The sequence below is a fragment of the Homarus americanus genome, unplaced genomic scaffold (assembly GCF_018991925.1).
Source record: "Homarus americanus isolate GMGI-L3 unplaced genomic scaffold, GMGI_Hamer_2.0 scaffold10188, whole genome shotgun sequence".
Lineage (NCBI taxonomy): Eukaryota > Metazoa > Arthropoda > Malacostraca > Decapoda > Nephropidae > Homarus > Homarus americanus.
In genome coordinates this window covers 197,164-216,382 of record NW_024741309.1, presented here as the reverse complement: position 1 = coordinate 216,382, position 19,219 = coordinate 197,164, and the positions used below count along the sequence as shown (strand labels likewise).

At 39.3% G+C, this 19,219-nt stretch overlaps 1 protein-coding gene across 1 annotated transcript in view; it reads left to right on the top strand.

Annotated features, from left to right (window-relative positions):
- LOC121875833 (protein couch potato-like) overlaps window positions 1–18,922 on the top strand; it is a 153,835-nt gene extending 134,913 nt beyond the window's left edge. Inside the window, 5 exon segments of the mRNA XM_042380531.1 lie at window positions 2,300–2,340; window positions 2,343–2,444; window positions 6,376–6,593; window positions 15,148–15,242; window positions 18,562–18,922. Of these exon segments, the coding sequence (XP_042236465.1) occupies window positions 2,300–2,340; window positions 2,343–2,444; window positions 6,376–6,593; window positions 15,148–15,241 (455 nt within the window). The 3' untranslated portion in view covers window position 15,242; window positions 18,562–18,922.
- Window positions 18,923–19,219: the final 297 nt, after the last annotated feature.

Below are 19,219 nucleotides of genomic sequence, written 5' to 3'. Positions count from 1 at the left end.
ACTAGACATGATAAAGGTCGTTTTGAGATAAATTATTATTCAATCCTGTGACTGAATGTATATCACTGATCTGATGAGATGGTGGGTGATGGGAAATGGTGGGTGATGGGGATGATGGGTGATGGATGGGTGATGAGAGATGATGGGTGATGGGTGATGAGATGATTGGTGATGGGTGATGGGGGAATGATGGGTGAGATGGTGTTGATGGGGAGACGATGGTAATGGGGAGATGGTGGGTGATGGAATGGTGGGTGATGGGGGAGGAGATGGTGGGTGATGGGGGGAGATGGTGGTGATGGGGGAGTGGTGTGATGGGGGAGATGGTGGGTGATACGGAAATGGTGGGTGATGGGGAATGATGGGTGATGGGATGGCGGGTGATGGGGAGATGATGGGTGATGGGAAATGGTGGTGATGGGGAGATGGTGGGTGATGGGGGTGGAAATGGTGGGTGATGGGGAGATGGTGGGTGATAGATGTGAAAATATTTGTGCTATAGATCTTTGTTTCTTGCACCTTATCACTCCTCTCCCCCACCTCTCCTCCCTCTCCTCCACCTCTCCTCCCTCTCCTCCACCTCTCACCTCCCTCTCCTCCCTCCTCCCCTCTCCTCCACCTCTCACTCCCTCCCCCACCTCTCTTACCCACCTCCCCTCCCCTCACCTCTCTCCCCACCCCTCCTCCCCTCCTCCCCTCCTCCCCTCCTCCCCTCCTCCCCTCCTCCCCCTCCTCCCCTCCTCCCCCTCCACTCCCCTCCTCCCCCTCCTCCCCTCCCTCCCCTCCTCCCACCTCTCCTCCCCTCCCCCTCCCCACTCCCCTCCCTCCACCTCTCCTCCCCCTCCTCCACCTCTCCTCCCCCTCCTCCCCCTCTCCTCCCCCCTCCTCCACCTCTCTCCTCCCCCTCCTCCCCTCTCCTCCCCCCTCCTCCACCTCTCCCTCCCCCTCCCTCCCACCTCTCCTCCCCCTCCCCCTCTCACTCCCCCTCCCCCTCCTCCCCCTCCTCCTCCCCCCTCCTCCCTCCCCCCTCCCTCCCCCTCCCCCCTCCCCTCCCCCTCCTCCCCCTCTCTCCCCCTCCCCCACCCCTCCTCCCCTCCCCACCCCTCCCTCCCCCCTCCCCCCTCCCCTCCCCCCTTCTCGAATGTGGGAGAGTGGACTGGTAGGAAGGAATAACAAAGCGAAGCAGGATGGTTCACTGATAGAGCAGGGCAGGTGGTGAAGTCTGCCTCGGCTCCACCTGAGACTACCACCTGTCCACTACCATTATCCCCCCGAACCTCCACTTGTTCTACCATGACGCCCACTACCATGACGCCCACTACTGATGTCCATGAACCCCACTACCATGACCACCCCTTGTTTACATTACCATAGTCTTCATACTCAACATACACAATCACTTACAGTACTGTAGATAAACACCCATTTTGTTTATTTTTGTTTGTTTGTTTTTTGTTTTGTGGGAGGAAAGGGGAGGTTGTTTACATAGTGGATATTGGTTATGTGTACTTGTTCCAGGAGGGCCATCAATCAAGGCCACATAAACTACATAGGGCCATCAATCAAGGCCACATAAACTACAGGGCCATCAATCAAGGCCACATAAACTACATAGGGCCATCAATCAAGGCCACATAAACTACATAGGGCCATCAATCAAGGCCACATAAACTACATAGGGCCATCAATCAAGGCCACATAAACTACATAGAGCCCATCAATCAAGGCCACATAAACTACATAGGGCCATCAATCAAGGCCACATAAACTACATAGGGCCATCAATCAAGGCCACATAAACTACATAGGGCCATCAATCAAGGCCACATAAACTAGAGGCCATCAATCAAGGCCACATAAACTACATAGGGCCATCAAATCAAGGCCATAAACTACATAGGGCCATCAATCAAGGCCACATAAACATAGGGCCATCAATCAAGGCCACATAAACTACATCGGGCCATCAAACTGTGCATGATTGGGCGGATGTATTTGCTTAGTATATACACTGTACAGTATGTGGGTCATGCTTGTGTTGGCGAGGATAGAGGTGTGAGAACAGGGTGTTTCTTATGTGGTGATGAGTGTTGTGTTGTGTTGTGCTTTTGTAGAATGAGAACGCAATTTGTAGTGTGTGTTTGCTTGTTTGTGTGTGTGTGTATGCATATAGTTTGTGTGTATCAGGTACAGATGTAGTGTGTGTGTGTATGTGTGTGTGTGTGTGTGTGTGTGTGTGTGTGTGTGTGTGTGTGTTATAGGAGTAGTGTGGTGATGGTGTGTGTTTGTGTTTCAGTGAAGCTCAACCCTGCATTCTTCCCTGGTGCACCCGACGTTTGGCCCCTCACCCCCTGGCCTACACCGCCGAGCTGCCGGGCTCAGCTGCAGCGGCGGGCCTCCAGCACCACCCAGCTCTGTTCCCAGCCCTCCACGCTCAAGTCCCAGTACGTTCCTATCTCTGACTAACTCCAGACAAACTACAACAACAACAACAACAACAACAACAACATCATCTACCACCGGCCGAGGGGGGGCCGCCACTACCGCATACCAACGTCCATGTTAGTTCTCCAACTACTCTGGCAGCAGTGAGCCAGTCCAGTTAGCTTGTTTGTGTGTCGCCAATACTACCACCACCATTCACTACCACCACCCGCCCGGCACTGCTCCCACTCATTGTGCTGCTGCCGCTGCACCACCATCACTGCCGACACTGTTAACTACTACTGTACCACAAGTACCACCCCCTAGCTTCTCTCTCTATCTCTCCTGTTCTGTCTTTATCTGTACACACACACTCACTGTTACTCCCAACTTACACAGTTGCACATCCACACACATCATCACAGTGCAACACGTGCACACACACACACACACACACACAGTTGTAAACAGTATCTCTCTCTCTCTCTCTCTCTCTCTCTTCTTCTTTATCTATCTGTCTTTCACTATTAATCTACTTTACATCACTTTTCCTCTTAATTATAACCGCTATTTCTCACGCTTACAGTACACTTAATTTCTCTCTCACTCTATCTGTATTCCTCAGTCTCCGTTTTTATTCCCGTCTCTCCCTCTTTGTCTCTTCATCTTTATCTCTCCCTACCTCACTCTGAGTCTCTATCTCTTAATCTTTATCTCTGCACCTCTTATTTTGCCACAACACAAGTCTTACATTATTAGTCACACTGTCCACACTCCGGAGTACCGTACATCACTCAGTAGTTCCGTCACAGTAAATTTAGTGATATGTTTACAGCCCACATAGTGCCTAAACCCCTGATCTGAGGACGCTGTTTGCAAATTAAAAAATATTTATATAACATAATTTTTAACACCTGTTGTATGGTTTTTTTTCTGGCATTGTAGTTAACACACACACGACAGCTGCTTAAGCCAAATTCCCCCATGCCCCACAAATATCTCCGTCCACGCACTGCTTCAGTTTATTTTGATATTCTTTCCACCACATAAACACGTGCAATCATCATCGTCATCCATCTTACATGTCTTGTGTGTATGAGGTTCCCTTATATGAGTACTGTTCCCCTGTGAGTGTAAGGTTGTCTGGCCTTGTAGCTACCTCCTATTTTCTATACATTGGCTTTTTTTTTATCTGTCCTCCTTTCTGTGTAAGGGCCGTCTGCGCTCTCTTTCTCTCTCTCATAAGTCGTCTCTCCCCGTCGTGAGTTCCCTCCTCTCTCTTTACTGTTTCTTTTCATGTCGTATCCTCTGTTCTCAAGTATTCTTCTCTATCCTTGTGAGTCACCTTCCACTTCTCATGTCATTTCCTTCCTCATAGAATTTGTAGCACCTGAGATATATAGTGCCTTAAAGGAAGCTCTCCCACAAGTCAGCATCAGTTGGTCTTGCTCCTGTGGTCTCTTGTCTTGTGTCTCTGTTCTGGCTTCTCACTCTCACATTCTTCAGGCTATATTTCCTGTATGTGTGTTGTCCACTTCACCTGGTGTGATGTGGCTCAGTGCTTCTCGCCCCCCACACGCCACCAGTCTCCGCCTCACTTGACACTCCCCAACTCAAAATTTTCCAACCTGCATCTTCAAGGAAAATACTTAGTGTTCGTTGGTCCTCGGTTGTGTTGGCTCCCAAGGCCTTCCATTGGTCTAAAGTTTACCTAAATTTGTTTATTTAATGTCATTAACTGTTGACTAAAATATTCATATTTGTTTCATGGTTGTTTACTATGTTTGACATGTATCTCTGATGCTGTAAGTGATACACATATTGCAGCCATTATTTCAAACCTGCATTAGCTTGTTTTCATAATGGTTGGACGATTTCATTTCCCTTACAATACATACACTATGTCAGTCTTCTGTATTAATGTTGTCAATTGAACTTTTATTTCATGATGTGTACACTTGTGTCAACAGAAACTTGCTCTCACGTCAACACCTTGTAAATCTTATTTTATCATCTGTTGACACACTGACTACCTTCAGCCATGACCCTTCATACAACACCATCACCTGCAGCTGTAGATGCACACACACCACCATTTGTCACAGTATATAACTAAGTGTTAGTACATTATGTTCAATTCTTCTAACCTGCAAATTTTTTTGTTGAAGCACCACTAAGACTACAAATTTCTGTTGACTTAATACTTGTATTTTTTCCTTTGTCAACAATGAGGGATTAGCATTGAAACTAACACCATATAATTTGCTTTTTATGCAGTTCTCTGTCTAGTCAAGAGACCTCTCTTGATGTTCCAAAGCCTTAATTAAACCTTCACCAAAGCTTTCAACTGTTACCACTTCTGTGGTTATAGTAATGATTATCTGTTATGATGAAAGTCAGAACATTATCTTAAACTACAGTGCAGTACAGTGCAGTACAGTGTGTTTTTTTACACAATTGTCAGCAGGTTGTGTCAAGTGTTGGTGCATATTATAGAGAACAGCTGCCAATCGAACAAGACTGTGGCGTTGACGACCGACAACTACTTGACATATTTAATTGTTAGTTTTGAAGTTTTATCATTATTGCATATTGGGTAAAATATTCATGGTTGATTTTTTTAAATAATTATGGGAGTTTTATACAAAAAGATATTTGTCATTATACCTGGTTTTAAAATAGATAATTTAGTGGTTGTGATATATACAGTACATCACAAGAGAACTTATTTGCAAATTCCACTTCAGTATATTACTGTAAACAGTGTTCATACTAAAGGAAAAAAATATTAAAATTGATATGGAACATTGTTAACAATATGTTCCCAAGTGAGGTGTACAGTAGTTATAATGATAAAAATATAATGAGCGCTGTCCTCACTTGTGAAACAACTAACGCATGGTGCAGTAACGTCACACAAGGATGACCTTGTTCAGTATCTCTTGAGATACTCTTCAGTATTAACTTTAACTATAGCAGTGTAGTTTTATGTACCATACATTAATATAAGTTATTGTGAATTGGTAATAAAGGCACGAAAGTGTTTCAGGTTTTAGTGTACAGTACAGTACAGTACTGTATAGTATTTGTGTAAGTGTGGTGAGAGATGTTTATCCCATCCCTTGTAGTGTACACAGAAGTGAGGCAATAGTTGAAGTACATTACCTGTGTCCTTTGCTTGTTTAGTAGTGAATGAAGAGTAAAGTTACAATCATGAATCTCAGTTTTAAGTCACAACTGTCAGCCACTTGTTGCTGCCACACGTTTTATTTCACTTTGGTCACTGAGGAAGACCAAATGGTATGAAATGTTAGTGCTGCTGGTGTTAACTTGTTAATAGAAGAACATGAACACCACCATCATACAGTATTTTTGTATACAGTGCATTCATCTTCCATTAATATTTGCCTGGCTTGTAATGTTGTCATTCATTTATATTATTAATTAATTGTGTGTACAGCATACACTGAGTACACCAGCATTATAGTTCTTTTTAGTGCCTCTGATATATATATAAATATTTCAGTAAATCATGATTGTATCTTATGCTTCTTACACATTAACACCATAAATCACATTTATTCTGCATTAGATATTTTACACTGTTGGATTTTGTGGTAGTTTTCATTATTTTTGCACATAGTTTGTGTAGTTTGATGTTAATAACTTATTATTTTTGCCAATAATTAATGTTTTTCCTTTAATCAATACTCACCATAAAATGTTGAAAACTCCAGATGTTTGAACTTTAACAGGAGCTCTTGTTGCAACTTTTCAGAAACACAACAAATGCAATACAGAGTAAATAAAGCAGATGACTGTCTCAAGTTTAATGAAAATTTGAAATATCTTATCTTTGAGTACAAGTTGCAGTACTTGTTCCCCAGTGCTGTTGATAATGCAGTTTATGGTAGTCTACAATGTAGTGGTAACAGTGGTGGTCTTTTACAGCCTCCACTAGCGCTGCCTTACGCACCCATGGTGTCTCATGCAGCAGGGGTGGTGATGCCTTCGCCCGCCCTCGCCTCACCTGCTGGCTCGCCCCATTCGGCCCACCCGGCAGCCCCTCAACATCCCGCCGCACCCCACAATCCTCCCTGCTCTACACTTTTCATCGCAAACCTTGGCCCAAATGTCGCCGAGCATGAACTCAAGGATATCTTCTCCAGGTAGGACCTACTCCGTGTTTTATATGGAATCTCTAATGGAATGAAACTGTTGGTGATGGTGCTTATGATGGTGATATTGGTGACTTTGGTGGTAACTAATTATACTAGGGACTTGGTGCTTGCATAAGGCTTGTCATAAAATTGTACATAAATTTTTTAAGTACGAAGAGAGGAAGCATTATTAATCAGAAATATAAGTGCCTTAAACTTGCATGGCAGAGCACTCAAATGATAGTTTAACTTAACTTACTTTTTAAAATTCACCACTATTACAAGACACCTGTACAGTACAGTACCAGCATCACTCTTGGCCAGACCTAACTGTAACCTTGAAGAATTATAATTATGACTGTGCCCTTCACTCTCATACATCACAAGAGGAAACTCAGGGAATATACAATAAAAATCTTTAGCCAGGTTGAGCAATATCCCTCCATGACAGTCAGCTGGTGATGAAGTACTGTAGTATGGTAATCATATCTACTGTATGTGACATTATAGATTGTGTTGCCATTTGCCTAAGAAATAGAGTTGACTTGCAACTAATGGTTTCCATAGCAGTAAACTCCTTTATTTTTAACTTACATAGTAGAGTATTGTTGCTGGTTGTAAATATAACTGTAGCTATTTATAGAAAATGTTAGTAGAAATCTCTTACAGTATGGGTATCAGTAGTGGGGAGGTTTACTTTACTTCTGTAATTACACTGAAACGTGCACAGCAGTAGCCCAGTTTCACCATAGTTAAATGTGTAGCCTCAGTTTGACTGTGCCTTGTTGGTTGCACCCCATCTCCCAGTTCACTTAGTAACATTTCCTATGCAAGGTGGTGTGGTGGCCATGAGAAGTATAATATAAAGTGCACACACTGGCTCAAGGCTGTCAGTGACCACTCTTGGTGTTGGATGCTCACTTCCCATGACTCGAGGTTGATCACTTCTCAACACTGTTTCCAGGTTTCTTCCCCTTGTCCTTAACTTCCATGAACCTGCACAGTCTTGACCATCCCTAACATCCCTCAATTGATCTTGTTAATGGATCATCTAAAAATTCTCCTCAGAATAATTGGATATGTGTTAAGTAAAATAGTCCTGTGAGTGCACAGCCCTAGCATCCTCAAACCATGCTAATGATCAGGTCAATACCAAAGTTATTACTCAAGTAAATTCAGAACCTCTGCTTCTTCATATCAAGCAACACTTTCAAATTTGACACATTCCTCCATGTGTCCTGATTAATTATTTATAATCAGTACACAAGTACACTTCAAACAAAGATTTTTTCTTTCTTTCTATTGACTCTCTCTTAGATGGTTACTAACTCACAAAATTAATTGTACTTGCAATTTCTTTGGGTTCTATATAGTTTTCAAATCTACTAATTTAGTTAAGCTGTCGTCTTGGTTTAATCAGTGGTGTTAACTTGTTGCTATGCCATTCCCTCCCACTGCCTGTTGGTCTCTGTCCAGTTGCCTGTCTCACACTCCCTTTTTCTCCCTATTCCCCAATATTACCTTTTAACATATCCACTTATATTGATGGCATATTTCCTCTGTCTAGTATTTTTCATTAGTAGCCTTATTTCTGCACTAGACCTTTCTTCTGTTAATGTCTTCTTGCTACATACAAGAGACCTTTCATCCTGGGATATTTTTTTTTCTGGGTTCCCTCCTCTCTGTCTTGGACACAGTACCATGGCTAGTCACACCTACCTCACACCCTGCCTGCTTTGGTCTTCCTGGCTATGTCCGCTCCTGCTTCATACTCTGCTAAGGAGGCACCCTGTTGCCTTTGTCCAGTTTCTGAGGTGATGTTAGCCTCTCTGGCTCTAACCTGCAGGGCTTTGTCTAGTGTCCTCGGGATCGGGGAATCCACTGCAGTCATCCAAGAATAAAATGGGCGAGGTTGGTACGTACCTTTTAGGTATTAATATAAGATGGTGCAAGTGGCCCCAAAATGGGAATAATAGTTGTCACATATTTATTCAGTACAGCATATGAGACTTGGGAAGTGTTCATGAACATAGTAAATGTAAGAGAACTTCCTCCTACTGTACTACATTTGTTTTCATTCAGTATGTTGCACATTATGGATTTATTAAAGTGGTATCCTCCCCAGTGTTATAACTTGCCTGTACCTGTACTGTACTCCATCTTGATTCCTTTGTTAAACTGGGCCATCCTCCCTTATGGTCAATAGGGCGAGATACTGCATGCAATAATTTAGTCCAGCATGAAATCCTACCCATAATAATCTCGCATCTTTATTTTTATTTACTGTATTATTTTGTTTTATTCTGTGGAAGAAACTAGCGTAAATGTGTAATTAAAGGGGCCAGACTTTATTTGTTTAAGAATTGTTCCTCTGGTCTTCAAAATCAATTATGCAGTACATTTTATGAACTAGCTTATTCATTTTCCTGAACAAAGTACTCATTCTGACGGTTCTATTTTGGATTCGTAATCTGTAGTAGTGTAAGATACAATTCATCATCCTTGTACTCCGTTATATTGCAATTAAATGCCAGGTAGCGACGTGTCCTGTCCTCCTAATATTACGTATTTAAGTAATTATTAGATGTTTTAATTGCCTGTATGTTGGCCTGGCGAGTTAATGCTAGGCATTTACATACCTAGGTATAAAATAATTGCATTCTGGATTGAACAAAAATAGGTTAATTGAGAAATGTTATATTCCACGGAAAATTGAGTGATATACACACTGTAGGTAAATCTGTACCACCTGATAAGCTTTGCTCATCTTTAACCTCTTTAGTACACAAGTGCTGTAGTGATGCAATTCATATAAAAATTAATTTTTATCAGTCTGAGGTCGACAAAAGTTTTTAGACACATTAACTCCCAGTTATTAACCCCAATTGTTAACTTGCTTGTGGGTTGCCACTTTCATTGAGTCATGTCATAATGTCTTGCATATCTTAAAGACTTCTCATACACTTTCAAAACACTGTACTAATGTAGCAAGGCAACATTCAGAATTATGAAAATACTCCTTATGTTTGTAATTTGTAAAATAAACCAGAGGTGGAAAATATGGCTTGTGTATGGTTGTGTTTTTATGATAGCTGAAGGGTTGACATTGAAGCTGTGTAAAAGTATTGCTACAAAGTACAGTAGACTGCTGTAACAGGTAGAGAGAGTTGTTTGCAGCTTTTCAATTAATATTAAACTGTCACCAAATTAATTTCTGAAATTTACAAGCACACGTCAACTTAATGCAGAGCATTTAATCAAACTTGATGTATTACAGAGTAATAACCACTCTGCCGCCCCCGCTCTTGTAAACAAAGTTTCAATCAGCAGCAGATAAAATGTAAAGTGTAGCTGCTCCATTATTCTTATGTTGTACTGTACAGTACTTCCATCTTGTGCTAACTTATTGTTTACTAATAAAAAATAATATTCATCTTTTTAATGCTTAAAAAGTATTACATGATGAGCAACACCTACAGTATGGCACAGATTACACATGGTCTCTCAGGAGTGCACAGCCCGCAGCCCCACACACCTCGGTATCCAAAAAAAAAAAAATTAGTTTTGTTCAGGAAAATATATCCTAGAGTGTTCATATTTGGCTACATGCATCATCTTGTGAGTGTTGTTGTAGACAGTTAGCTTCTTAAAGTTGTGTGTACAGTATTCATGGTGCAGATGTCCTCTACCAGACCAAGATGAACTTTTCAATTACAAAGAAATCTTTAAACAAACTTCCCTTAAGAATATATTCAAATAAAACATTAGCAGCTGTCCTGTAAATATTAAAGTACTTTCATTTTGCTTAGATGTTGAATATGAATACGGTAGCAAATTTTAAAAGAGGGTTTTTCAGTGTTTTAGTTTAGGTTTGTCGGGAACTTGTTCAGGTGTTGTAACAGTACAGGATCATCCCTTCTCTGTAACTACTAATGTACCAGTTATTGAACCCTATGAAAAAATCTGAATATTTAAATATAACCACATAATAAAATCATTCTTATACAGTATATGTAAAGGGAGAGGATTGATGGTGGTGTTTGCGGGAAGTTAGTCTGAATGGGGGTATCACATAATTACGGTATTTGGTTTCCAGTCAAAAATAGCCTCTGCTGTTATTTTATTTATTTTTTTGCTATAGACTAAGTTACAGGGTAAAGCAACATGTTTAAAGTGGGTGTCCTCCTTCCTTATGATGTGAATCCATGAAAAACTTGCACTGCTTGTCAAAAATGGTTCAAATTACAGCTAGTAATCTTGTCACTCCCTGAGACTTCAAAAGCATAGTCTGCTTGTTTGTGTTTTGAAGCAATCAAACTTGCTTACAACATCTAAGAGTACAAGAAAGAAATTAATTGCAATTAAATTTATAAAGTCATTTCTTTTGTATGAATCATAATACATGACTGAAACAATGATGAAATTACCCTGTAACTTGTACTAGTGATTATCTGTTATTACTGAGGTGACAAAATGCGAGTGTTTAGGAGTTACAGTACTTGAATGAGAGCATCAGTGATCAGATCCTATTTACTTATGATGGAGAGTTGCTGGTGATAAGTGTATGAAGGGAAAGGATTTAGGTCATTTAGTGGCATTGAGAAAAAGACTGATATGAGTGCAGTACATGACCAGACTTTGGAGAGTGGCTGTAATGTTCTTTATTGTTTTACTGCACCACACGTGAAACACTTGGGGAACACTGACAAATACACTGAGACAAAATTTATTTTTGGGATAATCGTGGCTAAATATCCAATTTTTTGTCGCGAATTTCATCATGATTGTGTGGTGGGTTACAGCGATACAAGGAAAATATGTTACACCAAGTTTAAACGCGATTATCTCAAAAAAGTTATTTTGGCGTATTCTTCACTGCTCCCTGAGCACCTCACGTGATCTTTGAATAATAGTCGAATACGATACAAGGGTGAGTCAGCTGATTGGGTTCAAAGCTTGTCTTCTGTCCTAATGTTTGTTCATCATCATAAATGTTTTAGGGCCATTTTCCACTCTTTCCTGGGTTGCTGGGTCATTTCCGAGGCATCCCCAGTTCACCCAGCTGTAAATGGGACCAAACTTCACAGTTGGGGAAATGAAGGCCATCAAATGCAGTGCCGGGCACACTGCCTCTCTGTGTACTGTACTAAATGGACTGTACCTGTTGGACTTTCATGCCTATGGGAACCACTTAAAATTTTTCCAGTGTATTATAAATGGGAAGAATTTATTTAAAGAACAGCAAGATAGTTAGTGAGGTAGTGCAAGACCTAGAGAAAAGTGACAGAGGTGTTGCAGTGTGTAATAATAGTATGGCATGGTGGAGATTGCTCTTGAACCACTCTGCTGATTGGTAGGACAGCTGTGTGTGTGTGGACATAGAGGGAGTGAATTTAAAAATGGATGTAGACTGTTATTTAGTAAGTAGATCACAAAGCTGTTGATGCACGAGGTAGGTCCTTACCAGGGTACATGCAAGGTTTAGTGATGAAAAATTAGAGTAGTTATGGAATATTGTTAAAACCGTTTCAATCAAAGTATGAAAAGACAATTAATACTCCATCTGCTGTTTGTAGTTCAAAATACTTGAGTTCATTTGTGTCTACAGTCCTTATTTTCAAAGATTGATATGTTAAAGTTGTTCCCTTAACCAGGATTATGATGATTCATATATACAGTAGTAGTTACAGTAATCTCCATGCAATAGAGACCACTTAGCAGTTTGCATAATAGCTAAAATGAGCCAGTTGAGAGTGCATTCTTACATCTTTAGTTATAACAAAAAATATAGTGTAGAGCCTTTGAGAATTTAGGCACACTTCACTCCGTGTACAGTACTGGCCAGGAGAAACATAAGGATATTTCACCAGTTTAACATGGGTGGAGGAGAGCTATTATGAAAAGTACTGTATTTACTAGATAAAACCTTATTTAAATATACATGAAAAATTGTCTAGCTAAGATATAATGGTCATCATTGCCCAAATCTGGTTAGTTAGACTCACTACTGATAATTAAAGTATCAAAAGACAACCAAATTTAGTATTTAAGTGTTTGTATTGGTTATATGCCAAATAGGTTTCACATACTAAAGTTATCGATGTTTGTGTTATCATTGGCCCTACCAGCACTCGGTAACATGGCGAGAGGCTTGGCTGCATGTACAGTCCCCTTCACTAGTGCATTTACAGGGGCTCATCATATAAACATTCCACAAATTGTTACCGTATCTTTGATGTATTTGTTTCATTATCATTTTAATTCTAGTCTATAATGTGTTTACTATTGCGAGTTCCTTCTGTTGAATGTAAACAACCACACTGCACAAAACCTGATGAGCCCTGTAAGTGCACTAGTGAAGGGGACCGTACACTGATGAATGTAATGTTTACTTCTCGGCCTGGCCAGAGATGAGTACAGTATGTTGGAGTTTACTCGTCCAGAGAGGCCAGCCGTCTATGAGGAAATCTTATCTTTATTTCATTGGTTTGTGGATGCAGATTGGTTTATTTTCTTAACATATAATGCAGAGGCAATTTTAACTTGAATTGAAGCTATTTCTTGTATATTCTGGCTTGTTATAATTATATGTTAGAAAAGTTTTAAATTTAGTTAAGAGTTTGAGGTCAATATGTGGTACAAACAGTTAACTTTTGATTTCCATAGCCACCAGGTTTGAGTTTTTTATACATGATGATGAACCAGTTTAGTCCTTCATTTCTTTACCACACAATTTACAACAACATTGCTGCTTATGACGTCAGGAGTTATTGGTGAAAAGCATAATATAGTATAGTACTGTCAATTTAATTTGTAGAAATAATTGTACCACATGATATTAGAAGAAAAATATTTAAATGCATAAATTGGGAAAACAAAATTTAAGTTTATTGAGAATCATTTTCGGTGGTGGGATCTCACACATAATAGTTGACTGAACCAGGCAGTAAAACTCGGCCAAAGCTACTGATTGGCCCTTGTCTGTGTGGAGGCGAGGGATTTCATACTATACCTCTCAAGTTGTAAGGAAATCTAGTTACAGACCTTATTACAGTTTTTTCTGTACAGTATTTAGTCTTCAGTTTATATTGCTTACATAAAACCAGATGCCAATTACAAAACATGGTGCAATACTGGAGAACACTGGGGGAATTAAATTTAATAACTGGGAAAAAACAGGATGTATTCTGAATTTCTACCCTCCAGCCCACAAAACTTATTAATATAAAAACCTTCTATCTACCCCTCTAAAAGTAGGGATTTAATTCCAAATTTATTCAAATATAAAATAAACTTACAGTACAGTATAATGATACATACAGCTTTCAACAACATACCCCCATGAAAGGCTGAAAATTGAACTGGAAGGGTGCAGAATTTGTGGGGAGCGGGGGTGTTCTGGAGCAGATCAGAGACTTTAGGGCTACAAGCAATCTAGGGTGATTAATGGCACAAAATTTTCATGCATACCCATGACAAGTGGGGTACTGCAGGGCAGTGTACTGGGTTTATTGTTGGTCGTTTCATAAATGACATGCCAGAAGCTATACACTCCTCCATACAAATGTTCCCCGATGATTGCAAGTTATTTAGGGAAATTAAGAAACAATGGACTGTGAAGAACTGCAGAAATTTGTCTGTCAGCTTCAGGAGTGGCCAAAGGAATGGCTGATGAGATTCATCGCCACCAACAGTAAGGAAGCTTATCTCATGTCTCGGCAGGACAAAGAAACAGCAGTAATGGAGACCAGATGTGAAAAGGGCCTGGGTGTGTATGTTGATAATGAACAGAAGTTCCTGGACAAATGTGAGAAGGTGAATCAAACAATTAAGCTAGTGGGTCTTATAAGAAGGGCATTCAGATACCTAGATAGTCCGTCCCTCGTAACGCTCTTCAAAAATGAGGTGCTTCCAGTGTTGAGTACTGTCTTGTGTCTGAGATATGCTAAAGACATAAGCTGGTGCCTGCACTACGGCACCTCAGGTACCCAGAAAGATTAGACCACCTACAATGCCTAGCTTACACTATAGGTGGGCAAGGAGTGACTTCAATAGAAGTTTATAAACACCTCAGAGGACATTACTCAGTCAAGTGTTCATACCTGGAGCTGGCAAATGCTCGCCCCACTAGGGGTCACAGATTAAGGTCGAAGAAGCCACAAGTACAGAAAACTGTCGAGGCAAACTTTTTTGAGCGAGGTTTGTAAATGTTTGCAACAATATACCAGAGAGCATTGCGATGGCATCGAGTGTGAGCTCATTCAAAGACCAGACTTGACCAACATTGCCGTAGGTACAAATAAATTGTGGAGCCAGTACTTGCCAACAGTGGGTAACAGAGACATGACCAACCATCCAAGCAGCTAATGAGTCAATCAGTGGAAAAAGGATAAATGTAAAGTACTGTATAAAGTGGGTCCCATAGGCATAACTGCCTGTTAGGAACAGTGTGGATGCAGCACATTGTTTACTAAGCTTTTGATGCACAAGGAGGCAGCATGGCTGGTAGTGCACTCGACTGCATTCACTTCCCCAAGTTGTAAACTTAGGTACCCATTTACAGCTGGGTGAACTGGGAGCACCCGGGATTCGAACTACCAACCCCTGGAACAGGAGGCGATCGCTGTATCCACTCCACCGCCGTGCTCCTAAAGTAAAGTATGTTTTACAACTAACATTCATCTAATCCATTGCTTCTTCATTTGGCAAGTAGCGGATTCATTGATTACATGTTAGTGAGCCACCTGTGGTCCCACCCTTGGTCTTAGGGGAATTTCATTCTCTTGGCAATAGTTTAGGCCCTTCACTGTTTTTATTTTATATTTTGTACCAGGGGAAGGTGTAGAGGATATCTTAACGTTTTTACACCGTTTGGGCCATTGTATTAAATATTAATGGTGAAGTTGCGAGATGAAAGATAGAGTGCCATCTTGTAAACAGAAGCCGGGAAACACGGGGATACTAATGCCCGACAGATGTGTTTAAGAGCAGTGAGAGGAACTTGCATAGTTATCAATAAATTTGTTACTTTTTACATCTTTTTCTCTATGGTATAAAAAAGTTTTTGTAATTTATACATTACAATACTGTATTTAAATTTTCAAAAATATCACTTGTGGTAGGGGGAATTTTTTCCGGATAAATTAAAATACAGTACTGTACCGAGTCCAGATTATGTTTTTCACCTACATACATGACTCCCAGCATCATCATCAGCATAGTGAAGTGAGCAGCACAGAAATGGAAATTATGGTTTAATTTACAGTACTTTGTCATGTTACAGTACAGTACTACCTCTCTATACCAAACCACTCCTCAGATTCCTGTATTACCTATACTGTATGCTGTATACTGAATGAATTCTTTATACTGTATACCAAACCTTCTACTGAACCCCTCCTTAAATATTCAAATATAATATTGTACAGCAGGCATGAGCTACCCGCGGCCCGAACCATGTCTTTTTGTGGCCCGTGGAGTGATTGTAGAATACAAGAAATTCTATTTAATGTGGCCCGTGGTTCAGGTAGATGCCACCAGCTTACGGTGAATAAAGCAATATTTATTAAAAGAATTATCGTCACACAATTCATTCCTGTTTCATAACCTAAGAGTAAGTAACTACGAAAACGTAACCGAGAAATAAGTATAAACAGTCAACAATGTAAACATTTTACTTGAATATTAACATTGCTTTTGGGATAGGCAGGATACAACTTTTGGTGGGTTGGCCCGCAAAAAAATACCTCAATCATAATGGAGCCCATGACTGAGGAAATGTTGCCCATGCCTGCTGTACAGTAATACAATGCTGTAATGTGACTTAGAAATAAAGACAATATAATATGAAACTATAAAGTGGGAAGTAAATTTTGTGTGGGATAGATGGGAGGTAGGGCGGCTGTAACGGAGGGAACCCCTCCCAATCTGGTCCCACAACTCCTTTAGAATGACAGTATATAATTTTACCATAATTACTAAATTATTATTTAGCTTTATTTGATGCTCAACTAATAAAACTTTATTGTAAAACCACTATCAGCCCCCCCTCCAATAAAAAGATCCCACACTCGACCCCAGATGAGTTATTGTGTTGTACTGTATTAAATTATTTCTGGTGTTCTGTTTACATAGTACTAACAGGTGACCAGCCAGCCAGGGAAGGAGCTGTTTATGTAATATAGAACTACTTATTGTACAATATCTGTGTTACTGTATTCCTTTATGTATTATGTACAATACCTGTATTTAGTATTTTTTAAAGACTTGTTACAAAATTATATTTTATATACAGTAACAGAAAAATCTGGCACTGTGACAATTCATCTGGACTAAAAGTAAATAAATTTTTCTTATATACCGAACAAAGTTTGGTATTGGACGAGTTTTTTTTTACCGAAAAACACCCTATGCTGAACTGAGCAGTTTAATGAAAGACCGTTTACAGTCCACTGACAGCCTCACCGTATACTGTAGTACAGTACTTCATACAAGCCTCAGGTGATCCTGGCCTGTCCATTAGCCTTGTAAAGTATAGTACATATACAGTATAATTTTCATGCCTTTCAGATCATGAGGCTTGGCATTCTTTGCTATTACAAATAGTTTACTTTTGTGTGTGCCGGCAGCATTTGCACACGTTGGAATAGTAAGCCTCTCCTTAGATATTGATATCGTACGCCGCCACCTCTGTGCCACCAAGTGTTACGAGGCAAACACCTAAAAAGAAACGTGTCTTGTTTGCATTATTTAATTCTTCAAGACTATACACATGTCCTTCATCCTTCACTATCTTGAAAATCAGCAATGTAATTTTCAGTAGACTCACTTTTGGCTTAAATCTATTTATCACTGGCCTTCAGCTGACACATGCCATGTGAGTGGTGTGTGTGTGAACTATGGTAACACTACACACCCCCCTTCCTATGAATTTTTTAACATTTTCTTGATGTCCGAGATAACTGGAGTCTTCCATATAACTGAAGGTTCCACATTCTCAAGACTGTACAGTGTTATATGTTAATTAAATTTTTCTTTATTGCCCAGTGTACAGTATATACAGTATAGTTATTTTATGATATTAGCTGGACCACCTGAAGATTAGACATCCCAGCTCATTGCACCTGTTGATTAAAGACTCTACCTTGAGGGGTTAGGTTAGTGATTGGGTGTTTAATCCTTACATGAAATAAGCTGGATTAAAATTTAGTTAAAAATGCATGTGTACTAACCACATGCCTGCAGGAAGTGTTTAAAACTAACAGAGGTGAGAGTTGATTGGCTGAGCACTGTGAGCAGTCATCATCATCACATTACTTTTTGATTTCGCATATAGCTCAAAATAGGTGGGGAGTGCTGTGTGGTCTCCTGGAGAAGTTTTGAACTGTTTTGTAGCTTAAGAAAAAAATTTTGTTGTAAGAGGTATGGCTGTACTGTACAGGGTAGGTGTCTAGGTCATTACCACCACCATTTTAATGTACAAGCATAAAAATAGATTTAAAAAAAAAAAATTTGTTTCTTTTATTGTAGATGACTGACTGACTGTCATGGAATATAAATGTTCCTCTTCCTCATTAAATTCACATTGGATGCATTTTTTGCAATTGTTGTTTAGAGTACAAGTAGTTAAAGCAAGTTCTTTAGAACATTTTTGTATGCTGGTCAACCATAGAAAGAAATATAAAGGAATAGGTGGGTACCAGAGGCATGACTACACATTAAACAGTTGAAACAGTGTGGCCAGCACTGCACTTAACCACCTTCACTTCTCCAACTTGTAAAAGTTTGGTATTCATTACAGCAGGGTGGACTGGGAGTAAAGATTGACTGGTTTAAAGCTGTTTCATCCTAGTCAAAATATATGCTCCTCTTTATTTTAAGACTTCTTAACCATTTTAAATGTCTGTTGAACAAATTATTTATACATGTTTATGTATCGTTTTTATCTCTCTAAAAGTTGTCCATTTCAATATTTCAGGGACACAAGACTGAAACTGATGGAGCCACGACCTGCAGCCCACATGGAGCGCCTGGCATCATAACTGTGCTAGCCTAGGAATCTTTCCTCCTGGTTCTATACATCATATAGCCATCATTGCAGGGTCAAGATGATAATGAAAATTTTCAGGAGGAAAAATTGTCTACAAGATTGAATTTAAACTAAAGACATAGTTTATCAAAGATCAGACAAAGCAAACTGTTTCTTAATGATGATTCAGTCAAGGTTAAAATTTCTATTACCAACTGCAAGTGTATTTGTTAAATATAAATGAAACGGAGTTTGGAAAATTTTGATTTCCAGTTGTGTGTGTGTATATATATATATATATATATATATATATATATATATATATATATATATATATATATATATATATATATATATATATATATATATATATGTGTATATATATATGTGTATATATATATATATATATATATATATATATATATATATATATATATATATATATATATATATGTATATATATATATATATATATATATATATATATATATATATATATATATATATATATATGTATATATATATATATATATATATATATATATATATATATATATATATATATATATATATATATATATATATATATATATATATATATATATAT